The following is a 20,501-nucleotide window of genomic DNA, read 5'->3' on the forward strand; positions in this document are numbered from 1 at the left end:
GACGACAACCACTGTGAAGCATAAAACACGACTAAAGTGCCCCCTCTACTGGCGGTGGTACTTCATTACATAATCAACAGCTTAAAGTTGTGGTTCAATAGTCTAATATTCCTTTTTTTCTTCCAAGCCGAGGTGGTATTCCTTACTAAACACTATGTCAAAATGAAGTGTGAATTTAATTTCAGCAGCAAATTGGACCTAAGTATTACTTCTGCCCATCCTGCTTTAAACGATGAACACTCACCTGAGTCTGAACTAATATTACAATCTACATGAGAAATTAACCGCTGGATTTGCTAGAGAACGCTCACTAGCATGACGTTTAAAAAGGGCACTTTGGATGTTTTAGGATTTCTATCAGGCCACAACTAGTTTGTCGACTGTGTGCTGATCTCTGGCGGCCTACATCTGTAATGACACTAATAATCCAACCTCTAACTGTTTTTTTTAAATGTATTTTTCTCAGCTCATTAGAATGCTTATTTAGGTCAAACTGGACTTGAACACCAGAACACATATTCTAGCTTCATGAAGTCAGCTAGGATTTGAAATGCATCTTCTCTGCAACCAATAGGCAATAAAATAATTCAAGCATTTTATTTTTACAGACGACAAACATATGCATAATGCTCCATTTTCTAACAGGGAGTTGGTCCTCTTTGTAAACTAAATTACAATTATATGATAGTTATACAATTTTAAGTGTTTTATATGATAACACCAATGACCCCAACTATAACTGTCTTATTCTTGTCGCTCTTAATCAGGTTGATATTCTGTATATTAGGTTAGAAGTGGAAGTGAAAGGCATAACACACGACTAATGTGCCACCTCATTAATCAGGATTTTCAACAAGTAGATAACATGAAAACTGTCACAATAATTCAATAATGTGTGTTAAATATTAAGTTATCCGTAAATACATTCACAGTGACATAAAATTAACAACTTTACACCATTGATATCAGCAGTATATATATATATATATATATACATATATATATATATATGGGTTAAAAATGTCAGTCGCTTTGGATAAAAGCGTCAGCTAAATGACCTGTAACGTAATGTAATATATGTGTTTAGCATTCTGTTTATTTGGTGGAATAGCAAGTAGCAATACGTGTGATAAGTAAAGGTCCTGCATTAAAAATTTCTCTGAAGTAGAAGTACACAAGCTGAGCATGCAAAACCTGTCAACAAGTTATTGTGTAATCAGCATACTTCTGGAGAAGTAGGTCAGGGTGGAGTACATTTTACTATTTTATACATATACTTTTAGGTAGTTTAATTTTTGTTTTCATTAATTTAATATTTATTTATTTGTTTCTTTTAAATCTAGTGCATCATTTGTTGCGTTTTGTATGTAAAATTAACCTGTAAAATTACTGCTGCCTAAATAGTTTAAAATAGTATTTCCCTCTGAATTGTCAAGGGAGTACAACTTCAAATGGATTTACTCAAGAAAAGTCCTCTAATCTTTAAATAAAGCATGTTAGAGTGCTCTACTAAATTACAGTCCACACAAGGATTCTTTATTTAAGGCTGTTTATAAAACACACTCGCCTCACGCTTCATTTTGTGGTGCGCTTGTTATGAATGTCCATACACGCCGATTGTAACAAGGAAAACAAAAATAGAAGTCGAGATCCTGCATTGTGTGTTATGAATTGGATTACAAACTACTCAATAACGCTAGCATTTCATTACAACTACGAGTCTATTTTGATCAAAATCAATAATGCAATTATATGGTGTAGTTTGCTACTGCGAGTATTACTGTTAATAAAACACCACTTTGAAGCACCACTGCACTACAAATCGGATTATACTTGGAGGCTAGAACACATGCCAATGCAACAAAAAAAACATAAAAAATAACGTTAACAATTTTACAAATTTACCAAAATTTCTCTTGGCGCCTCCTAGTGCCGTCTGCTGTCTCAAATCAAGCGCTCCTCACTTGTACCTGAACCGCCCCTCAACTATTAGACGTGTCCGGCCGCTGGCTGAGCTCGAGCGCCGCTCGTTTCGTAGCACGCTGTGTACCTGCTTGCTAGAAGGTCTCAGCGCTGCCCGGGGGTGAAGACCGAGCATAACATTTAGTTATAGTAATCCGCTGCAACGCCGGAGATGTTCACTCTTTAATCCAAATGGTACCCGATCGCCTTTGGGAGCAACTTCCCTCCAAACGGCGACAGAGCTCACGCGCGGAGGAATAAACTTGCGTGGAAAAAAAATACGGCAGAAAAAAAAGCGAAGAGAACAAGACAACGACGTTGCGTCGCGATGGAGATCTTAACCGATCGCCCCGCTGGTAAAGCTGCGTGCCAGGTGACGGTGAGGAGACAAGCCGTGAAGAGACACCACCACAAACACAACCTGAAGCACAGGTACGAGTTCATGGAGACCCTCGGCAAAGGAACCTACGGCAAGGTGAAGAAGGCCGAGGAGAGATCGGGCCGACTGGTGAGCACCGATGTGATCGATCTATTATCTATTGGCTTTGTTATCCGACCCGCCACCTGTTGGTTAGCGATAGAGAGCTATTTTTACTCCGCACGCAGGTAGGAGTCTGGACTGGCCTCACGTTTGTCCCCGCAGAGGAGCACTACTGAATCATTAGGTACTACAAATAGGTCGTGTTAGTTTACACACCAGAATACGTGAGACATCATTGGTTTCTCGGTGTCTCCGAAACGTTGCGTCCAGTCTGCATTTTGTAAAAAAAAAAATAAAAAACTAGTGAGTTTTGTGAATTGCAACACCTGTATAGTGATTTAATCGTTTTATTCTCAGCTCCTGGTTCACATCGTGAGCTATTTGGGGTTTGAAAAATAAATAGTCCTCTGTGTAAACACCTTCTGTGTCTGTGGAAAACCATATTTATTGAATTTCCCCATTACGGGACAAATAAATGAATATCTTATATCATCAAGTAATTAATTTTTAGTATATTAGACTAACGTATATTAGTCCATACTTATGGGAGACCATCCTGCAAAGACTGAAGCCAAAATTGATTTCCTGCAACTCCGTAAACAAGATGTTTCACCTCCTAAGTGCTTAGAAGGAAGTAAGCAGAAGTCTTCCTTTGAAAGCTCTCGGTGACTTTATCCCAGCAGGAAATTTAAAAGGAAAATGAGGTAACTTTCGTTCTTTGGTGGCGAGAGAAAGGGGAAAGCACCACTCTCCTTTAAGGTGGACTCTGGTTCCCTGAGGCCAAGCGGGAGATACTTAAACTAAACAGGCCGGACAGAGAGAACCCGTTTTAAAGGAGCACATTTTGCGATCAAATGGCACTCTTTATTTGAAAGGTATAACCGCAGCCTGTACGATGGCCATAACGTTGAATCAACAACTTTCTGAAGCCGGTTTAACAGAAACGAAACACTATAACCTCCCTGAAGGTTAACGGCAGGGCTCTTGCATTAAGCTGCATTCAGTTAGCCATGATTTACCTACTAAATTGGCAATTTAGTGTATGTTTGATTCAATATGACAAACTTTGTTTCTGTTAGATCTTTTGTTTGTTTTCTTCAATAAAGTAATTTACCCAACATCAAGAAACATGGCAAATGCCTAAAAGAAAAGGAACCCCGGAGTGGATGACAGCAGAAATAGTGACTCATCATAAACACAGATACTTGGCTTGGAAGTTAAGTCCCTATTGTCACTGCCTTTGGCTCAGCGGTGAAGTCACGTTTATCGGAAATGCTCTTTGAGTATTATGAGTGAAAGCGCATGGAGGTCACAGAAGTTATTCAGGAATTCCCCTTCTGTACCTGCAGCAAACGGGAACTGAAACAGGTTCAGCCTTGTTGTGTGTACACACACACACACACTCCTCTGATCCGACCCGCTGCTGCTACACTTTTTTAGGATACGAGTTGGTGTCTAGTCATCGGGCCTCAAACCCATGTTGAAATGTCAAAATTCTGATTAGTCCATATATATATATATATATATATATATATATATTATATATATATATATATATATGTTTTGAATTCAATTTGAGCTCAAACAGCAGTTTGCATACAATGGAAACCAGAAAAACATTTAAAACGCTTTGTTTTTATCTACGACTTGTTAGTATTGACAACAGTAGACAAAGATATGTCATTTGACACGGCCACAAAGGACTGCTTAATCTCGCGTGCGTTGTGCAGCTGTTCCCATTATCTAAATTTACAAGTTAGGTTCCATAACCAACACACACGATCAACTTTACTGCCAGTTTTGCCAGTTCAATGTACATTGTGTTCCTCTTCAATCTGTCAAGTCACATTTCAGACAATTCCAAATGACCTTTGTTAGCTTTTTAAATCCAAAAGGGTCACATCTGGGTCACATGACCTGAGGTAAGCTTTGCCAAAGTAACACCGGAAAGCAGAACTCTGTGTCAAATACCAAGTGTTCCTCCCCCGTGCCAGTTGCGTGGAACAAACTGAGTAAAAAGGCCGGACACACACGGACAGATAACCGCACAGGGGTGTGAACTCATCGTGAGTGTGAGTTCAGCCCGTCTGACAGATATGCAAACAAACGCAGGAAGCCACAGTTCCCGGAATCAGGAAAAAGGGGGTCTGCGTGGTTTGAATACAGTGCTGCTGACCTGCAGGAGCACGGCGGCCAGACAGTGACTCACGGCTGGAGAGCGTTGCGTGCTGAAACTGATGTGACAGCTCGCCGCTTTACTCAACCCCCGCCCCCCCCACCTCACCCCTGTGTCTGTGGCCTCGAGGGTGAGGGAGGAGAGGAAACAAGGGCGTCCCACCACCTAGTGCCTCATGACACCCGTCAACTAGGGGTGAACGGATGACGCACTCGGTGCAAAGAGGAATCTCGAGCATCTGAGCTTCCAATAGGCAAACAGAGTATAAAGACGTGTCCAGAGTGTGAGTGTGAGTGTGAGTGTGAGTGTGAGTGTGAGTGTGTGTGATGGGGCCCCAACAGAGGCTGGGTGTACATTTCCTTACAACACAAGTCTCACTGACGTACGGGCAGACAATAGATTTTTCTTCTGGAGACAATAGACAAATGACACTGTCCCCATCACCAGAGGACGAGCCTCAGAGTGAAGGAAACGTCTCATCAACGTTTTGTTGTTCTTCTTTGTGCTTTCGGTTCTGCTAAAGAAATATTATAGTATAACTATTTACAGACTTGGCTGCTGACCATCTGTATTATTTTCTTTTTCACTAAAGTGAGATTATGTCACTCTAGAAACGGTAATCAACACATAACAACACGTAAGTGGAAAACCAATACAGCTGTGGTCATTCCATCACACGCGGTGGTTTCACTGGTGCCGCCTCACTTTGGTTTTGTCATACCACAGTTCAATGGGGGCTAATGTTGGCAAACTGGAAAATAGATTTCACTCTGTAACTAACATTACCGTCTCGGTTCACTGACTCCTAAAGACTCATCTCAACTTGTTCTCCTGTGTTTAAATATTTACCCGTTTTGCAGCAATTGTCACTTGTGCCAATTACAACTGTTCATTAAGACTTTTTCTTTTAAGTAACTTATTTGACTCCTCAAACAGAGGTAAAGATGTGTTGTTTCATTGATGGTTCTCTGGAAGCAATCTCGCTTTTCTAGAAATGGGGCAAAGTATAATTCCCTTCGTCTCAGTCGAATTTTCTCTTGTCTTTTTTTTTTTAGGTTGCCATAAAGTCTATCCGAAAGGAGAAGATAAAGGATGAGCAAGATCTGGTTCATATTCGCAGAGAAATTGAAATCATGTCCTCGCTCTGCCATCCTCACATCACCACCATATATGAAGGTACAGTATTCAACATGTTTTTGGAGTTTAGTTTTAATGTTTTTTGCCTTTTTTTCAAAACCGACTTCATCTCCGACATGTGAAGTGAAACGTGATACCTGGAACGGAGACAACTCTCAATCGGTCTCTGTTTTTGGAGATTCAGAGTTCGGTCACGCAAGTCTTTTGTGCTGAAGAAAGACGTCATGTTACATAAGTGGCAAAGCCCGACCGTTCCCCGAAAGCGCTGCAGGAAAATGTGCAGGGCCTTGTGTCTCGCAGTGTCCCTCACGCCTGATGAGATGGTCATCGTTCAGTGTTTGTCCACCTCAGTGCGTGCTTGCAATACGGCCATCAAGGGGCCCCGTGTGTCCTAATCTTTAATCAGCTTTCTATGCAGGCACGTCATTAAAACATCTGACGTGTGTGTTGGCACTGTAGTGAGTAATGAATGTAGTTTATTTCCATTTGGGTGACGAGTTGATTAATGAACCTTTAAAAAAAAAAAAAAAAAATCTCATGTTGGTTTTGTTTTTTTGTAGTATTTGAGAACAAGGACAAAATTGTGATCGTGATGGAGTACGCCAGCCGAGGGGACCTGTACGACTACGTCTGTGACAAGCGGAACATCTCTGAACGCGAGGCCAGGCACTTCTTCAGACAAATCGTGTCCGCTGTGCACTACTGCCATCAGGTAACGCAGTCTTTGTCTACAGCCGCCGCCTTCACCCGGGACATTTGTTGTCTTACTCGTTGCTAGATAGATAGATACTTTATTGATCCCTCAAGAGGGAAATTTTGGTATCACAGCAGCATGTACAGGGAAGAAAATAGAATAAAAAGATACACATTATATACAATATAATAAGAGAAATATTAAATTATTAAATTAAATTAAATCAACTGAAACAAAAGAATAACCTTCCAAAAGAGACAATAATAATAATTTGTAAAAGGAGAAGAGGAAGAGGAAAGAGCAGCAACATAACAGCAGTACAGGGTTATTATTGTCATTGATTAGCCACTATGGTGGCGTATATATCTCAGCCGTCTTCACACATGGCTGCTACGTCGGGGCTGATGACGCAGACCTCCACTCAGACCGGCTGCTCTGCCCGCTGTTGCTGGGTTTTTGTTTTTTCCCTCTTAGTGCACTGGCACCCACAAAGTTACATAATGGGCATTATTCCCTGTGTGCTGATCTGTGAGGGAGGCTGTGAGAACCATGCAGAGGGAAATGAGCAGTCGGACTGCAGAGTGCTCGCGTCGGGGCTAAAGGCCAGCCGTCCCAACCAACGCGCACTGTTAATGAGACACACGCACACACACAGTTGTTGCTCTGTAATCACAAACATTTACAGCACACTTTTAGTGTTGCTGTACTGTATTAACAGAGCGAGTAGTTCACCATCTGTTTTATTGAGTGCCGCGGTGTCTCGTTAAATATTTAACTTTCCATGTTGAAAGCGGGCAGGAAAAGCCCATAGAAGCACTTTGCACGATGAATTCTAAAGAACTGCAGTTTCTTCATCACTACGTCGTAACAATAAATGAATGGCACACAGCGCAGCCTGAGAGCAATGTGTGGTTGTTGCTACAAGTGCTCCCATACGTAATGGTTGACCTGCATGTTTGAAAGCAAAACGCATTCAAACTGCGCTTGAGTCAGAGGAATGCCCCCCCACGGAGTGCAGGACAATGAGGCATAGCTGACGTAGCAGGAAAAGAAACTTCACTCAGAACAGAATGTGTTCTGACCCAGTAAACACTAATCCTTTTATATCATGTGTTTACTATCTCCTGTAAACTGATACGTAATGGCCTGGGTGCAGGATATTATTTTGCTTAATAACATTTATTTTTTCCCCCCACTGTCAGAATGGAATAGTACACCGGGACCTGAAACTGGAAAATATTTTACTAGATGGCAACGGCAATGTGAAGGTATGTGTATGGGCCATAATCCAACATGAACACACACACAAATGTTCCTAAACGTGGGATCAAATCTGTAGTTTTAGGGTATTATAAATTTGTGTGGATGGGATTAATAATGAAAGTGGATGGTGTTTCCTTCAAAAGTAATTTAAAAGTAATGTTTAATATTTTAGAAGTTCTTGTGTAAAAAGACTATGATTCACTATGCAATCTTTAAAATCACACTAGTATGTTTTATGAGTTATGTTGACTTGTATGCAAATCTTTTTCGGTCATTTCCTTTCTGCAGTAATCTGATTGCATGCAACAGATCTGACTTGCTCAGCCTGACTTCCCTTCGTTGTTCTTGCAGATCGCAGACTTTGGGTTGTCAAACCTCTTCCATGGTGATGAGTACCTTCGAACCTTTTGTGGAAGCCCTCTATATGCTTCCCCGGAGATCGTCAATGGGCGGCCGTACCGTGGGCCGGAGGTGGACACTTGGTCTCTGGGTGTGCTACTGTACACCATGGTTCATGGTAATATGCCATTCGACGGAAACAACCACAAGGCATTGGTCCAACAGATAAGCACCGGAAACTATCGTAAACCCATCAATCCCTCTGGTATGTCTTTCAGCTGAACTATTCTTTGACAGATTATTTCGTCTATATATTTATTTTCTCACTCAAAATCCCGTCTGTTTCTTTGTTGCGCTCTCCCAGACGCATGTGGGCTTATCCGTTGGATGCTGATGGTCAATCCTGAGCGCAGAGCCACAATCGAGGAGATTGCAGGACACTGGTGGCTCAACTGGGGCTATCAGCAGCCGTTACTGGCTGAGGCAAAGAGCAGTCCAGTGGAGCAGAACTCTCCACCAGCCCCGGCATCAGCGTCCTATCCTGCCGGGCTGGCCCTTGTTGGAAGTTGGCTGCGTCGAACATCCAGGCCTTTGCTGGAGAACGGCTCCAAGATGCGCTGCCTGCTCCGCTCGCAGGGCGGCGGAGGGGACGTGGTCCGGCAACGGTCTCTCCGACGGTCCCGAAAGGAAAATAACGTCTCCCAGACCATTCACGAAGTAGGACCTGAGAGTCGTCCCTCTAAGGGGATCCTAAAGAAACGCAACAGTGTGAAGCAGAAGGCCACGAGCGAAGTCCCTGCTGTAGGTTCAGTGGAGCCAAAGAAGCTTTTGGGTTTGCCTGCACCAGCTGATGCTCCTTCAGCTGCTCTGCTGCCTCGCAAAGGTATCCTAAAGAAGCGAGCAGGGCAAGAGTCCGGGTACTACTCCTCCTCTCCCGAGAACAGCGACTCTGGCTGGGCTTCACAGACCAAAGAGTGCCCTTCAGCGCCCACTCATAGGAAAGGCATCTTGAAGCGCAACGGGAAGTTCTCCTCGGGTAGGCTGCAGGAGTTTGGCTCTCTGGATCAGCTGGCGGCTTCTCTACCCTGCGGTGGCGTCAGCTCGAGACCCGGCGGGGCGGTCAGCGCGGACAGCATTCTGTCCTCCGAGTCCTTCGACCAGCTGGATCTGCCGGACCGCGTGGGACCTCCGGCACAAATGGAGAAACCAGCCAAGTCGAGCATGAGGGGATGCGTGTCTGCTGACAACCTGCTGGACATCACAGAGGACGGGATCCTCGGGGGCGGGTCTCTGAGGCCCTGGAACTGCTACCGGTCTGGAGTGGCTGACAGCGCCTTTTCCATCACAGACTGTGATAATGTGACGGAGGCCTACAAACGGGCCGTGGCTGTACGAGGCTCTGCAGCAAGCTAAAGACCCGTAACTGGCGTAGGACCCTAAAGACTGCTACACTACTGAAGACGTGTTTGCCAAAGTGTATAGAATTCACTTCACCAGCACACTGTTGTGATAATCACTTTGGCGAACTTCAGGAACCGCACATCACCAAAAAAGCAGAAAAGCTTGTTGTTAGATGTCTGATTGTATTTTAGACGGAGATGAATGTTTTTATGTATAAGTAGTAGCTTGTGATTTGAATTAGAGTAAAACAGGTGGAAAATATCCAGGCAGCGCAGCATTCTTACAAAAATGATGCTGCAGTTTAAAATGTCCATTTCAAAGACTCAGGAGAGGAGCGCTGCATTTCAATTTCAACATAGATTATTATCAAAGTGGAGTTAAAGTAAAAAGTCCCTCAGGAGCAAGAACAGTAGCCTTCAATATGAAGAAGTGAAAGCTCTCCAAACCAATCACTCATTTACAATAAACCAAGAGACCGACATTAGGAGACACAATAGGACTTCTGTTTAAAGAAGTCAGTCTGTGACTTTTATTGTCGACGGGGCGGTTTGAGAAAGTGTTTGACTAAACCGCTTTATGGGATTCCTGCCGGATTGCGATCCTCTGTCATTATACTTATCTTGGAGAACGGCAATAAAACACAGGTTTGATGTTAAGACGGGTATAATCCAGCTTTTACTAAGCTTCAGGATGTGGGGAGAATTAAGTTTAATGAATACCAAAGAGTAAGTTTGCCAATGTCTTTTGGGTTTTTTTTGTTTCTCTATTAAAGCAACAGCAAAAAGTGCCAAGAGGATATTTGTTTGTAAAAGGGACTTCAGCTCTTGTGTGCATTTGTTTTTGTTTTTTAATTCTCGTTTAAGGTTTGGGTAATGACTTGAAAAACAATCATGATCGAGCGTAACTAGTTAAACCTGTTACTGCTCGCCAGCCGGCGCTGATGCACGTAGACAGATTGTCCGTCACTCTCCATATGGGTGCCACTTGCAAAGGAAAGGTGCAGATAATTTTTTTAAAAGTTGAAAAAAGTAAATGGCAGTGAGGTGTATTTTGAAAGTGTACAATGTGCCCCAGCTGACTGCTGTGTACAATGTGTAACCAGTCATGGAGCTTAAGTGTGTGGTTTTTTTTTTTTTTTGTGGGACAGTATTTCACAAAGCCAGTAAACTGTACTAGAGGTTTTATCCTGGTGACCCTTTTAAAGGTCAAGCAGAGCTTATGTACCAAGTTTACAACTAAAATCATGAAAACTGCATCCTAATAATGATTAAGTCTTAAAGAATATCTGGTTCATAAAATATGTACTGGTAATCGGAGAGATTTACGTTGGTATGTTTCTGTATGTCATGCTGCACACTGGAGTTACTTTATTAGATTGACATGCTGGTATTACAGTAGAACATCAAGCCGGCGTTGCATCAGACCATTCAAACCGCATGTGTCGTCATTTAAGTTTGGAGTTCTGAGGCTGCAAAACTGGAATTGCAAAAATATATATATATATATTTTCACTTATGGTATTTGTTTTTGCCACAATGATATCAGGAATTTAAAACTGAAATGTACATTCTTGTCATTCATTTCTAATGTCCCAGGCATTATTTTTCTTTTGTTCAATGTGTATTTCGTCACTGTGTCTCCCCCACCCCCACTTTGTCCCAGAAGTTGTAGGTATCCAGGCTCTGTTCATGTATTTTCTTTCATTTACAGCAACAAAAAACATCTTTGCCAAAGATACTGGACTTATTAATAATATGACCGTGTGATCGGTCATGCTGTTATGACGGGAGAATAAATCAATAAAAAAGAGCTGACTAATGTGATTAGTAACATACATGCATGTTAACAGAACTGGTTTATAGCCACAAGGGAGTTCATGAAGCGTTCAGACAAGAAACATTTTCAAACTTATTACAACTGTTCACATATAAAGTCAATACATTTTCAACCAATCCAGATAAGTGCTGATATATATCAATACATATGAATACAATATATAACATTTAAAATGTGCAAACATCGCTACTAGAATTCAGTGCGAGTGATGTGGCTCGGTTTTGTGGCTGTAAAAGTATTATTTAGTCATTCGTGTCAGGAAGGGGTGATTTTAGCTTCAGTTCCTGAGGCACTGGGACTGGTGTAAAGACAACATCCTGAAAGTCTGCAGGGGTGTAGCTGATCTCTGAGCTGTGTGCTCCTGATCTGCAAACACAGGCTTGGTGATGGGAACAAGAGGGCAGGCTGAGCTCCAACACGCTTCCCAGCTGGTCATAGCAGAGGAGGGCCGAGCTCTGTTCAGGGTCAGATTGAGAGAAAAGCAACCATAAGTTCATCAGTGGACAGATACTGTGGCTGTTGACCAATACTGCATGTGCGTGGTTGTCTTTCTAAACATGCATCTGACGGTCTGTTCTTTGGCTCCAGACTGTTTGAACAGGGAGATTTCTAAAGCGAATCGCCAACATGCCAGTCAATATTGACAACAGGACAAAGTCAAAGAGATATTATGTAAAAATGTCAGTTAAACATTACCCGTACCAGATCAATGTCCAATAGGTCGACCAGAAACATTATCACCGGAACAGGGGAGACGACGGCGTCCGTTAACTTTAGCCTCTGCATGGCGATGCTCACGCAGGCACATGCAATAGTGGAGGGCAAGAACACTGAAAACCTGCAGTCTGACGATAGGGAAAGAAGATTACTTCCTTTTTCAATTTAAAGAATCATACATAAAACCATATTTTAAAAGATATTATATCTATATATTTAAGATGGCCCCCTACAATTCACCGAAGGTACTCGTAGCCTATTGCAAATAGTAGGAAAGTCAGTAAAGGCTAGATGTCGACAGTTAGACGGATTCCACTATTGCAGACACACCTTGATGTACAAAAGCCGACATTTCCCAAAACCCGATAAGCTGGTAGAATATCCTAATTGCCTCAGGCGGGAGACACGATGAAAGGACAAGTCTAACATTCAATCCATGCAGAAACACCTTTTTCAATGAGTTAATAGGACGGAGGCATCGGAATTGTCTTAATTTTATGGGCATAGTGCGTGTAAAACCGCAGCGACGGACTCTCCCTGTGACCTGTTGCCTCGGGCAGCGCCACAGAGATTCGTGGGAAATCAGCCAGCTGAATAGTTGGACTGAGGTCTTTCACAGTAGACAATACGGGATTACACAAACTCAGCCCTTCTGTCTCCAGAATGAACTGCTGACGCATCGCGATCAAAAGTTTTGGCTCCTTTGTGTTCATTGTTATGTGCAAATGTCACGGTCATGTTTAACCCTCACTAAAGGAGGAATATAACAGGGCTAATTTTACTGCACTGAAACAATTGGGCACAGAAATAATTAATCACTACAAGAAATATATTCAAAAGTATTTTTTAACCATTTTATTTATTTATGGATTTTTTTTATCCATTGTCAATGCATATTGTCTTTGCATGTGATCATTTTTGGAATGACAAAAAATATACATGTCACGTGTTGGCAACCCAGTGCTGTAACTTACCAATGGCCACCAGAGCGATATAGGAGTGCACGTGGCGTCGCACGTTGGGAAGGAGGTGGGGCCGAACTAAGGGCAGAGCGTGAAGCACCGGCCCCAAGAAGTCAGAGGGAACCACAGAGGCCAGACACCAGTCCAACCGAGAAACCACTGTCAGCTCCCAATGCTGCAGCGCGCGCGCGCGCACACACACACACACACACACACACACACACACACACACACACACACACACACACTCTACAGTCAATATTATGTGCGCTTATTATTTATATATTTAATAGAAATACGAGTTACCAGAATGTCTGATACGGAAATGGAGTTGTCTGTGTAGATGCAAAGCTTGATGGCCGTCAGATGGACGGTCTCTCTCATTTTGGAGGCCAGGAACATACAAACGGCCCCTAAAAGCTGCAGGTTGCGCTTTTGCACGGCGAACCTGCCCAGGTAACAGTCCAGGTATTGCACCGCCAGCGGAAACACCTCCTCCTCACATCTCTGTTCCTCGCACACCTTCAAGACAGACACGCCGCATTGTTGTAATTTATTTCAACCGGACGACACACGCTGTCATTGTGACCGATTGGTACACCTGAAACATCCACACTGCCAGTATCCTCCGCATGTGGGGCTCGATGTCCGTCTGGACCACCCGGAGGTCCGGGGCCCGCGGGCAGGTCTTCTCCAAGGCCGTCAGGTTGTGCAGTGTTCGGAGGTCGCCGTTCACGGGTTGGTCGCTGCCCGCACGCACAACCACGTCTAGCTCCGCGTCGGCGGCGTTTACGTCTCTGGATCCACGCGGAAGCCGTCTGTCCTCACGAGGATCCATTCGAAGTAGTAGACTGGAATGGCCTTCAAAATGGCCGCGGTTAGTTGGCCGTTATTCCGTTAGCTAACGTTAGCTAGCTGTGCTAACGCTCCCGCGACGTTCGCTAACTTAACTTAACCAGCTTGTTTTAAAGAGGTCCTTTCAAATATCGGCCATTAACAGGCTCGACTGGAAATAGGATTTGTTTGTTATGAAACGTAATTTCATTGATTACATGTTTTTAACTAACGTCATGCTTGAAGCAATGCGGCCGAAGTTACTTGTATCACAGAAGCAAGAATCATTCGTTTTCTGATTTCCCAAAATCAACTGACGTTAAACCAAATTATTCTGAATTTGAATTAAAACCGCTACGTTTTATTTGATTTAAAATTACACATTTACTACTTTAGTCTTAAAATGGACAATTCAACACAAACTGTTATATGTATCTTATTACTGGTATTTATGGATTTAACGTCAGTTTATGAAATATCATCCAGGTGTCTTCCTTCTGCTTTGATCACCACTAGCTGAAGGCCACGTAATCCCAACATAGTGTCCCAACATAGTCTGTAGAAGGCCGACATCGCTGTGGCCGAGGGCTACGAAATCGATTAAACAGTTTTTTACTTTGTTGACCAGTGACAGTAAAAGGTTTCTTGAAATAGTCATTTCACTTTTTAGGTCTTTCTCTGTTGTTTTAATATTTGTATACTAGTTTTCAGATACAGTTCAATCCCAAAAGATTTCAATTGACAGTTTTGACAATGTTCCAGAAAAGACAAACAGTGTATATTGCAGGTAGATAATGTAAATGTTTTTAAAACCCAGCTGCGGATAGAAAGTCAACATACAATGGTAAGAAATACATTTTTAAGCTTTAGTAAACTTAATTCATTTGTAATTGAAAGTGTTGCTTCAAAACAACAAGGTTTCCATAATCAAACAAAAACAAATGACAGTCTGAGTATTTGCAACACTGTATTTAAACGCCGCTATTTTTCTAAACTGTCCCTTCTAGTCAGATAAAATAACCAAGTTGGAATTAACCCAGCACCAGACCAGTCTAAATCCTCAGTCCATCTCCACAGTAACAGGGAGCCCAATTTCGAGATCCCTCGATTCGGAATTTTGCAATTCTCTGCGAATCTCTGCAGAGATCTGAGGGTGTGTTTGTATCTTCAGCATCTCCAGCAGTGCAGTCTTCTGTTCGGAAGCCAGGTCAGCCTTGTACCGCTGAGCCATGGTGAGCAAACTCTGATGCCACAGCACAGGAAGCTCACGTTTTTCATTGCGGAAGGACAGGAAGTGGGCCACCAAGGCATCCAGGACACGGAAAGGCAGGGCGTATTTCTTGTCAAGCAGGAGGCGCAGGAAAATGCTGTTGGCACCGTTGTACTCCATCTCTGCCAACTTAAGCATCGCAGCGCTGAAAGACAAGAACAATTCCCGCATATTGTGCAACCTCCCACGTTGCGTAAATTTGAACATTTCTCCTCTTGCCGACACGCCACAAACCAAAGCAGCGAAGCACAGCCAGCTGAATCCTACCTGGAGTGGAGCACAGGGATCGAGCACTTTGTGAGAATGCTTCCAATGATGATGGCTTCCCTTAGAGTACATGTTCCTGATTCACACAGAGGAAGCAGTATACCTGTAGGACAGAAGAGGCCAAATATATCAAATAAGTATTCCTGTACTTCAATAAGAGTCAGTGATAAGCATGGCTTTTTGGTGCTCTGTTCAGTCGATTAAAGCTCCACAAACACTGAATCCAACCATTAAAAAAAAACATCTTCAAGTTGTGCCTTCTTTACATTATATGGGACAGATGGTAGTGATGGAAATATGTTTATGTCTTAAGAACATAAACCCCATCTGAGATTGTTGTATGTTTAACCCCAAATTAACTCACCGGTTTCATCAGTTAACTAAATTAACTCCAATATCATTGATGGGAAATTACCATTTGTGACTTATGGTTCTTTTGCTCTAATTTTGTGGCAGTTCAGGGTATTCGTGAGCAACACTGCCACTTAGTGGATTTGTCTCATACTGGTGTTTTAAATATAGGTCATGGGATGTTTGGGGGACACTAGTTGCATTAAATCGTGACAGGTTGTTCACAAAAGGAGACAAACAATTACAGCCGAAACAAAGGATACATTTTACCAAATTAAATTTGAGTTTGCTTATTTCTTAGCTTCCACAACCAATGGCGTTATTTTCCTTGTGTAGACTAAAAGCATTTCTAAATGACACGTCCCAGAAAGCCGGTATAAGCTGTCAATTCCTCTCATTTAATTTTATCCACTTTTTTTTTTTTTCAAGGGTCAGATAATAACTAGTAATATGCCAGCTTCAGTTGTACGGCACATTGGTAACAATTGTACTGCATTTACTTTCTGCCTACCCTTTGCTTAAAAGAACAAATGTATTAAATCATACAAATTCAGAATGTGGATCACAGCTAGAAGGGTTCCCCTAATGAATTCAATCAAGAAGAAAATTCATATGATTACAGATTAACAATATCAGGACTTAATCAGAATTTGCCCCCCTCCCCTTTGACTGGGCCAAACAAGCCTTCACATACTTATGAAGGCTGCAACTAATGATTTTGATCATTTATATTTCTAAATTTTTCTTGATTTACCACTTGTTCTTTAAAACCAAATCAACTGTATTTTATATTTGCATGGGTGCATTATAATATGGCAATATGTTCTTCAAAAAGCAAAGATGTCCAGTTTATTGTAATGTAGGACATGCAAGAACATTTGCAACACTTGGGAGAATTTTTGCTTGACAAATGAAAGATACTTGATATTTCCTATTTCACATTCAACAGTTGTTGCCCGCTCTGATGTCAATATCTTCTTGCTTTGAAAAAATCAAAACCAAATATGCATTAAAAGGGCCTCACCTTTAAACCACGCTCCTGGTTTGAACAAGGCCTTTTTCAGAGCACTGTAGAGATGAAAGTTGAGTCGCTTGTACTCTGCAATATCGTCCCGTACTCGGGGCAGCAGCACCAAGTTGTAAAACCTCTGAGCCATTCGCTCTTTGAGATTGGACGAGAAGATTCTAGAAGAAAGGGATGGAGGAAAAACACTTTATTGTACCGTGTTTTAATATCTGCAGTGAATAAGGGAACGTGCTCGGCGTTTGGATGAAACAACAACGGCGTCTGGAGACTCACCGTGTTGCTTGGTACATGGCCGCTGCTGTCCAGGTCTCCGGGTCAGTCAGATAAAGAATCTGCTCCCAGTTTGAAAGAGCCGGGACTATTTTAAAAGCCTTTGGCAATTTACCGCTGCGATATTTAGATAGAACCTAAAACAAAAGAACATTCGGTCACATCTTGAGACTTACAGCCAGGCAATAAATCGAGACTTTCAACAGTTAACTGGAAAAAAACTCACCTTATTGACACCTCTGTACACTTCTACTACCCTCGGGTCCAGTTGGGGCATCGGACGCCCTGACACCTCCGACATCACTGTCCCTACCTCGGTCTGCTTCTCTGTAATCTTCTCCATGATGATATCAGCTAAGGTCCGTCTACAAAGAGAAAGCCCAGCTGAGCATTTACACCAAAAACTGAGCTGCTGTCGTGCGTCATTAAAACGCAAACTCCAACAGCTAGATTCCAAATGAAGCCGGGATTATGTTGCAACTTGCCTCAGTGGAGGGTTTTTATTCATGAACATCTCCATGGCCTTCTCGTCGTCCGGGTCAATGACGACCTCGGTGTCACACACAACATGGCTTTCATCAGCACCTGCCGCTCCCAATGCCGGCCACTCCTCATCGGAGTCTCCATCCTGGGAGTCAGGCCCTGAGATTTGATCACAAGACAAAGATGGTCAATATTTAGGTGAACTTCCTTGATTAACTGAATCCTCTGAGTGGGCTTTACAATATCAGACCCATTCACCATGTTCACTATGCTAATGACTCAAGTATGTGAACTTATAACAGTGCGTTATAAATAAAATGTACAATTATTAACTGACACAGCAGGTGAAATAGTACAGGTTAAATGCACACATAGTAGAGCAGATAAGCCGTGACACAGAAGTGCATTGAAATAACTATTAATCAAATTAATTACATGTCAAATACAACGGAATAGATTTCCAATAATCCGGATGCTGTTCACAGCGAGGAGGACAAACCGAGGACATTACCGAGGACGGTGACGGGTGTCTTCTTCTTCTTCTCCGGGGCCAGACCATACTCGGCCTGAAGCTCATCTTGCTGGATTCGCGCCTGTTGGAGGATCTTCCGAGAGAGACGTTCGTCCACGTAGTTGTCCTCGTTTTGCGCCCGGCTGTCCCTGCTCTTCACTCGGCCTCCGCCTCGCGTCGTGTCCGCCTGCAGGATCTGCTCCGCCAGCGGCATCGCTCCTCCGCTCACCTCCGCTCCTCCACCTCTGGATCTTTTCACTTTGGGCATCGTTGTTGTTCGACAGAAGGCGAAGTTGTACTATCAGGGTTGTTTTGAGGTCATTTGCTACCTTTAAAAAGTACTGTAAATAGTCGCGTTTTCAACACGTGCGGATGTCCATTGCAGGACGGAAGTGACGTAACGTTAGTTTGCGTCACGTAACTTCGAAACGTCGCGTGAATTTAGAGTCGTCTTAACTGTTCTTGTCTGCAACCAAATATTTTATTTTTGAAAATGTTTGGCTATCTTGTTTTCTAAATAGTTTCGGATGTTAGTTTAAAATGTATATATAATATATACATCTGATTTACGTTAGCTAGCGGAAGACAAATGTTTCACCCGGAAGTACTCAACGGACAACCAAGAAAACATTGGAGCCAAAGCATCAATGGGGGTCACTTGGTGAGATAAACATTATGTTTTTAGCTAACGTTACACTCAAACTTTAAACCGTGATTGAAAACAACACGTAATGTAATTGTAATAGAGCGTATCTTCATTATCTGACCACAGCCATCGCACTTTGTGTTCACTTATCGGCGCTTCGTCGCTCGTTGTCATTCACACGACGCTCTGCGGATCTTTCTCATAAACTCACACGGACGTAATGACTCGAATGAGAATCTCACTTGCAGATTGCGCAGGCTTTTTCTAACTTGACGTGGCGCTTTGGTTGTTTCTGCAGTGTGTGCCAGGTGCCTGTGTCAGAGGGGAAGAGTGTGCAGCAGACAGTGGACGTCCTGCACAAGAAACTGGAGCAGCTGGGTGCTGTGAAGCAGGGCAGCTTCTGTGTGGACTGTGAGACTTACCATGCAACGGGAAATGTCAGCGGTAATGTTTCATTCTGTCGATTGTCTATGAACGTCATCAGGGAGTAAATCACGATTTGTAGCCCATAATGTTGCTCTCTAAACCTGGAGTCCTACATTTCCCATATTACCACTATGTGTAAATGCATATATTTCCCATATTAGTAGCGAAATTATTTAGACCACCCCTGTCTCAGAGAGCCAAAGAGAATTTGATTTAAATGTTTTAACTACATTGAGTGCTACTATCAATACAATAATTAAATAATAGTCTAGTAAATACAAAGATCTTTCATTAAATAGTTTAGCTTCGACTGCATATGTGTAAGAAATAGCAGCATATTTTTATGTTTGCAAGCTTTTTCTGTAAGTAACTGACTGCTCTGCTAAGGTTGTGAGATAAATGTAATTGAATAAGGAAATACAAATTACAGCATGTAATTGATTGAAATTCTTCTCAACTCCTAACAAATATTTCCTGTCTGTTACAGGTCAGCCCACCAAGCTCTTATACGTGATGCACAACTCGGAAACTCCCCTGAGCTGCATGGGTCTATTTGAAGGCGGACCCTGCATGATAGCCGATGCAAACTTTGACGTCCTCATGATTAAGTTAAAAAGTCACTTTCAAAATGCCAAGGGGCACAAAGTGGAGTGCCGTGGTTCTCGATACCGTTACTGTGACTTCTTGATTAAGGTCGGCACTGTGACAATGAGCTCCAGTGCCAGAGGGATATCGGTAGAGGTATGTTAAATGCATAACAGGGAGAGTGGAAACATGGCATTTTCCCACCGTGTCTGCACTAATGCGTTGTGTCTTTCCCCAGGTGGAGTACTGTCCTTGTGTAGTCCCAGGAGACTGCTGGAACCTAACAAAGGAGTTCATGCAATCCTTCCTTGGCCCTAGCGTCCCTGAACTGCCTTCTGTGTTTGCTGCCAAGCCTGAAGGACTCTTTGCACCATCCGACGGCGTGGACACGATGACTCAGTACCTGGAGTTGTTCAACAAACTTCGTAAACAGCAAGTCCCGGGAAGCAACGTGCGTTGAATTGTTCACGGCAACGGAGACTTATCTTTGTATTGATGTTGCTTTAACTCTGGTCCTGTGGATCAGCATGTTATACAGTCAGTCATTTTTTATTTTTTTATTTCCATTTCTGGAGCCTCAACATTGCAATAAATCTTCCTATTTGATCAAATAATCTTGTATAAAAGACTTATTGGAGAACAGTAGTTGGAATCAGTGTGTCGGATCAGTGCTTGTGATAAGAAGTGTATAAACACTCATACATACTTTTTTAATACATACATAATTTTCTCTTGGTGGGGATGAAACCTTCTTGTGTGAGACAGTTCTAGCTAAAAAATAATAAAACACATCTTATTAGATCACCAACAGTGGATGTTGATGAAAGGATGGAGGATTTGCAGGAGGTAAGAATAAATGAATG

The 20,501-nt window shown here is 42.6% G+C and overlaps 4 protein-coding genes across 4 annotated transcripts; 2 read left to right on the plus strand and 2 right to left on the minus strand.

Moving 5' to 3' along the window:
• Positions 1-1,926: 1,926 nt before the first annotated feature.
• Positions 1,927-11,262, plus strand: nuak2 (NUAK family, SNF1-like kinase, 2). Its single transcript, XM_040203519.2, has 6 exons — positions 1,927-2,470; positions 5,675-5,795; positions 6,317-6,468; positions 7,653-7,718; positions 8,065-8,317; positions 8,417-11,262. The coding sequence occupies exons 1-6, from the start codon at positions 2,291-2,293 to the stop codon at positions 9,463-9,465; spliced, it is 1,821 nt and encodes a 606-aa protein (XP_040059453.1). The 5' UTR covers positions 1,927-2,290; the 3' UTR covers positions 9,466-11,262.
• A 14-nt stretch (positions 11,263-11,276) lies between these two features.
• On the minus strand, positions 11,277-13,864 carry ccnd3 (cyclin D3). The gene is made up of 5 exons (XM_040203524.2): positions 13,570-13,864; positions 13,275-13,490; positions 12,981-13,143; positions 11,992-12,134; positions 11,277-11,744 (listed from the first exon to the last, which is right to left on the minus strand). The coding sequence occupies exons 1-5, from the start codon at positions 13,804-13,806 to the stop codon at positions 11,532-11,534; spliced, it is 972 nt and encodes a 323-aa protein (XP_040059458.1). The 5' UTR covers positions 13,807-13,864; the 3' UTR covers positions 11,277-11,531.
• A 601-nt stretch (positions 13,865-14,465) lies between these two features.
• On the minus strand, positions 14,466-18,395 carry bysl (bystin-like). Its single transcript, XM_040203523.2, has 7 exons — positions 17,982-18,395; positions 17,473-17,629; positions 17,214-17,352; positions 16,991-17,124; positions 16,715-16,875; positions 15,340-15,442; positions 14,466-15,217 (listed from the first exon to the last, which is right to left on the minus strand). The coding sequence occupies exons 1-7, from the start codon at positions 18,247-18,249 to the stop codon at positions 14,863-14,865; spliced, it is 1,317 nt and encodes a 438-aa protein (XP_040059457.1). The 5' UTR covers positions 18,250-18,395; the 3' UTR covers positions 14,466-14,862.
• On the plus strand, positions 18,028-20,249 carry med20 (mediator complex subunit 20). Its single transcript, XM_040203527.2, has 4 exons — positions 18,028-18,642; positions 18,926-19,071; positions 19,541-19,794; positions 19,877-20,249. Exons 1-4 carry the CDS (start codon positions 18,629-18,631, stop codon positions 20,096-20,098), a joined length of 636 nt encoding a protein of 211 aa, XP_040059461.1. The 5' UTR covers positions 18,028-18,628; the 3' UTR covers positions 20,099-20,249.
• The last annotated feature ends 252 nt before the right edge of the window (positions 20,250-20,501 follow it).

This window comes from Gasterosteus aculeatus, chromosome 17 (genome assembly GCF_964276395.1).
Source record: "Gasterosteus aculeatus chromosome 17, fGasAcu3.hap1.1, whole genome shotgun sequence".
Classification (NCBI taxonomy): domain Eukaryota; kingdom Metazoa; phylum Chordata; class Actinopteri; order Perciformes; family Gasterosteidae; genus Gasterosteus; species Gasterosteus aculeatus.

Excerpts from the sequence above, each read along its gene's own strand:
- nuak2 (XM_040203519.2), top strand. The coding sequence starts at position 2,291 with ATGGAGATCTTAACCGATCGCCCCGCTGGTAAAGCTGCGTGCCAGGTG. Across the intron at positions 2,471-5,674 it reads AGGAGAGATCGGGCCGACTG|GTTGCCATAAAGTCTATCCG; the intron begins GTGAGCACCGAT and ends TTTTTTTTTTAG. Across the intron at positions 5,796-6,316 it reads CATCACCACCATATATGAAG|TATTTGAGAACAAGGACAAA; the intron begins GTACAGTATTCA and ends GTTTTTTTGTAG.
- ccnd3 (XM_040203524.2), bottom strand. The coding sequence starts at position 13,806 with ATGGATCCTCGTGAGGACAGACGGCTTCCGCGTGGATCCAGAGACGTA. Across the intron at positions 13,491-13,569 it reads TGGCAGTGTGGATGTTTCAG|GTGTGCGAGGAACAGAGATG; the intron begins GTGTACCAATCG and ends TCTGTCTTGAAG. Across the intron at positions 13,144-13,274 it reads TTTCCGTATCAGACATTCTG|CATTGGGAGCTGACAGTGGT; the intron begins GTAACTCGTATT and ends CGCGCGCTGCAG.
- bysl (XM_040203523.2), bottom strand. The coding sequence starts at position 18,249 with ATGCCCAAAGTGAAAAGATCCAGAGGTGGAGGAGCGGAGGTGAGCGGA. Across the intron at positions 17,353-17,472 it reads AATAAAAACCCTCCACTGAG|ACGGACCTTAGCTGATATCA; the intron begins GCAAGTTGCAAC and ends TTCTCTTTGTAG. Across the intron at positions 16,876-16,990 it reads GCCATGTACCAAGCAACACG|AATCTTCTCGTCCAATCTCA; the intron begins GTGAGTCTCCAG and ends CCTTTCTTCTAG.
- med20 (XM_040203527.2), top strand. Across the intron at positions 19,072-19,540 it reads TGCAACGGGAAATGTCAGCG|GTCAGCCCACCAAGCTCTTA; the intron begins GTAATGTTTCAT and ends TGTCTGTTACAG. Across the intron at positions 19,795-19,876 it reads CCAGAGGGATATCGGTAGAG|GTGGAGTACTGTCCTTGTGT; the intron begins GTATGTTAAATG and ends GTCTTTCCCCAG.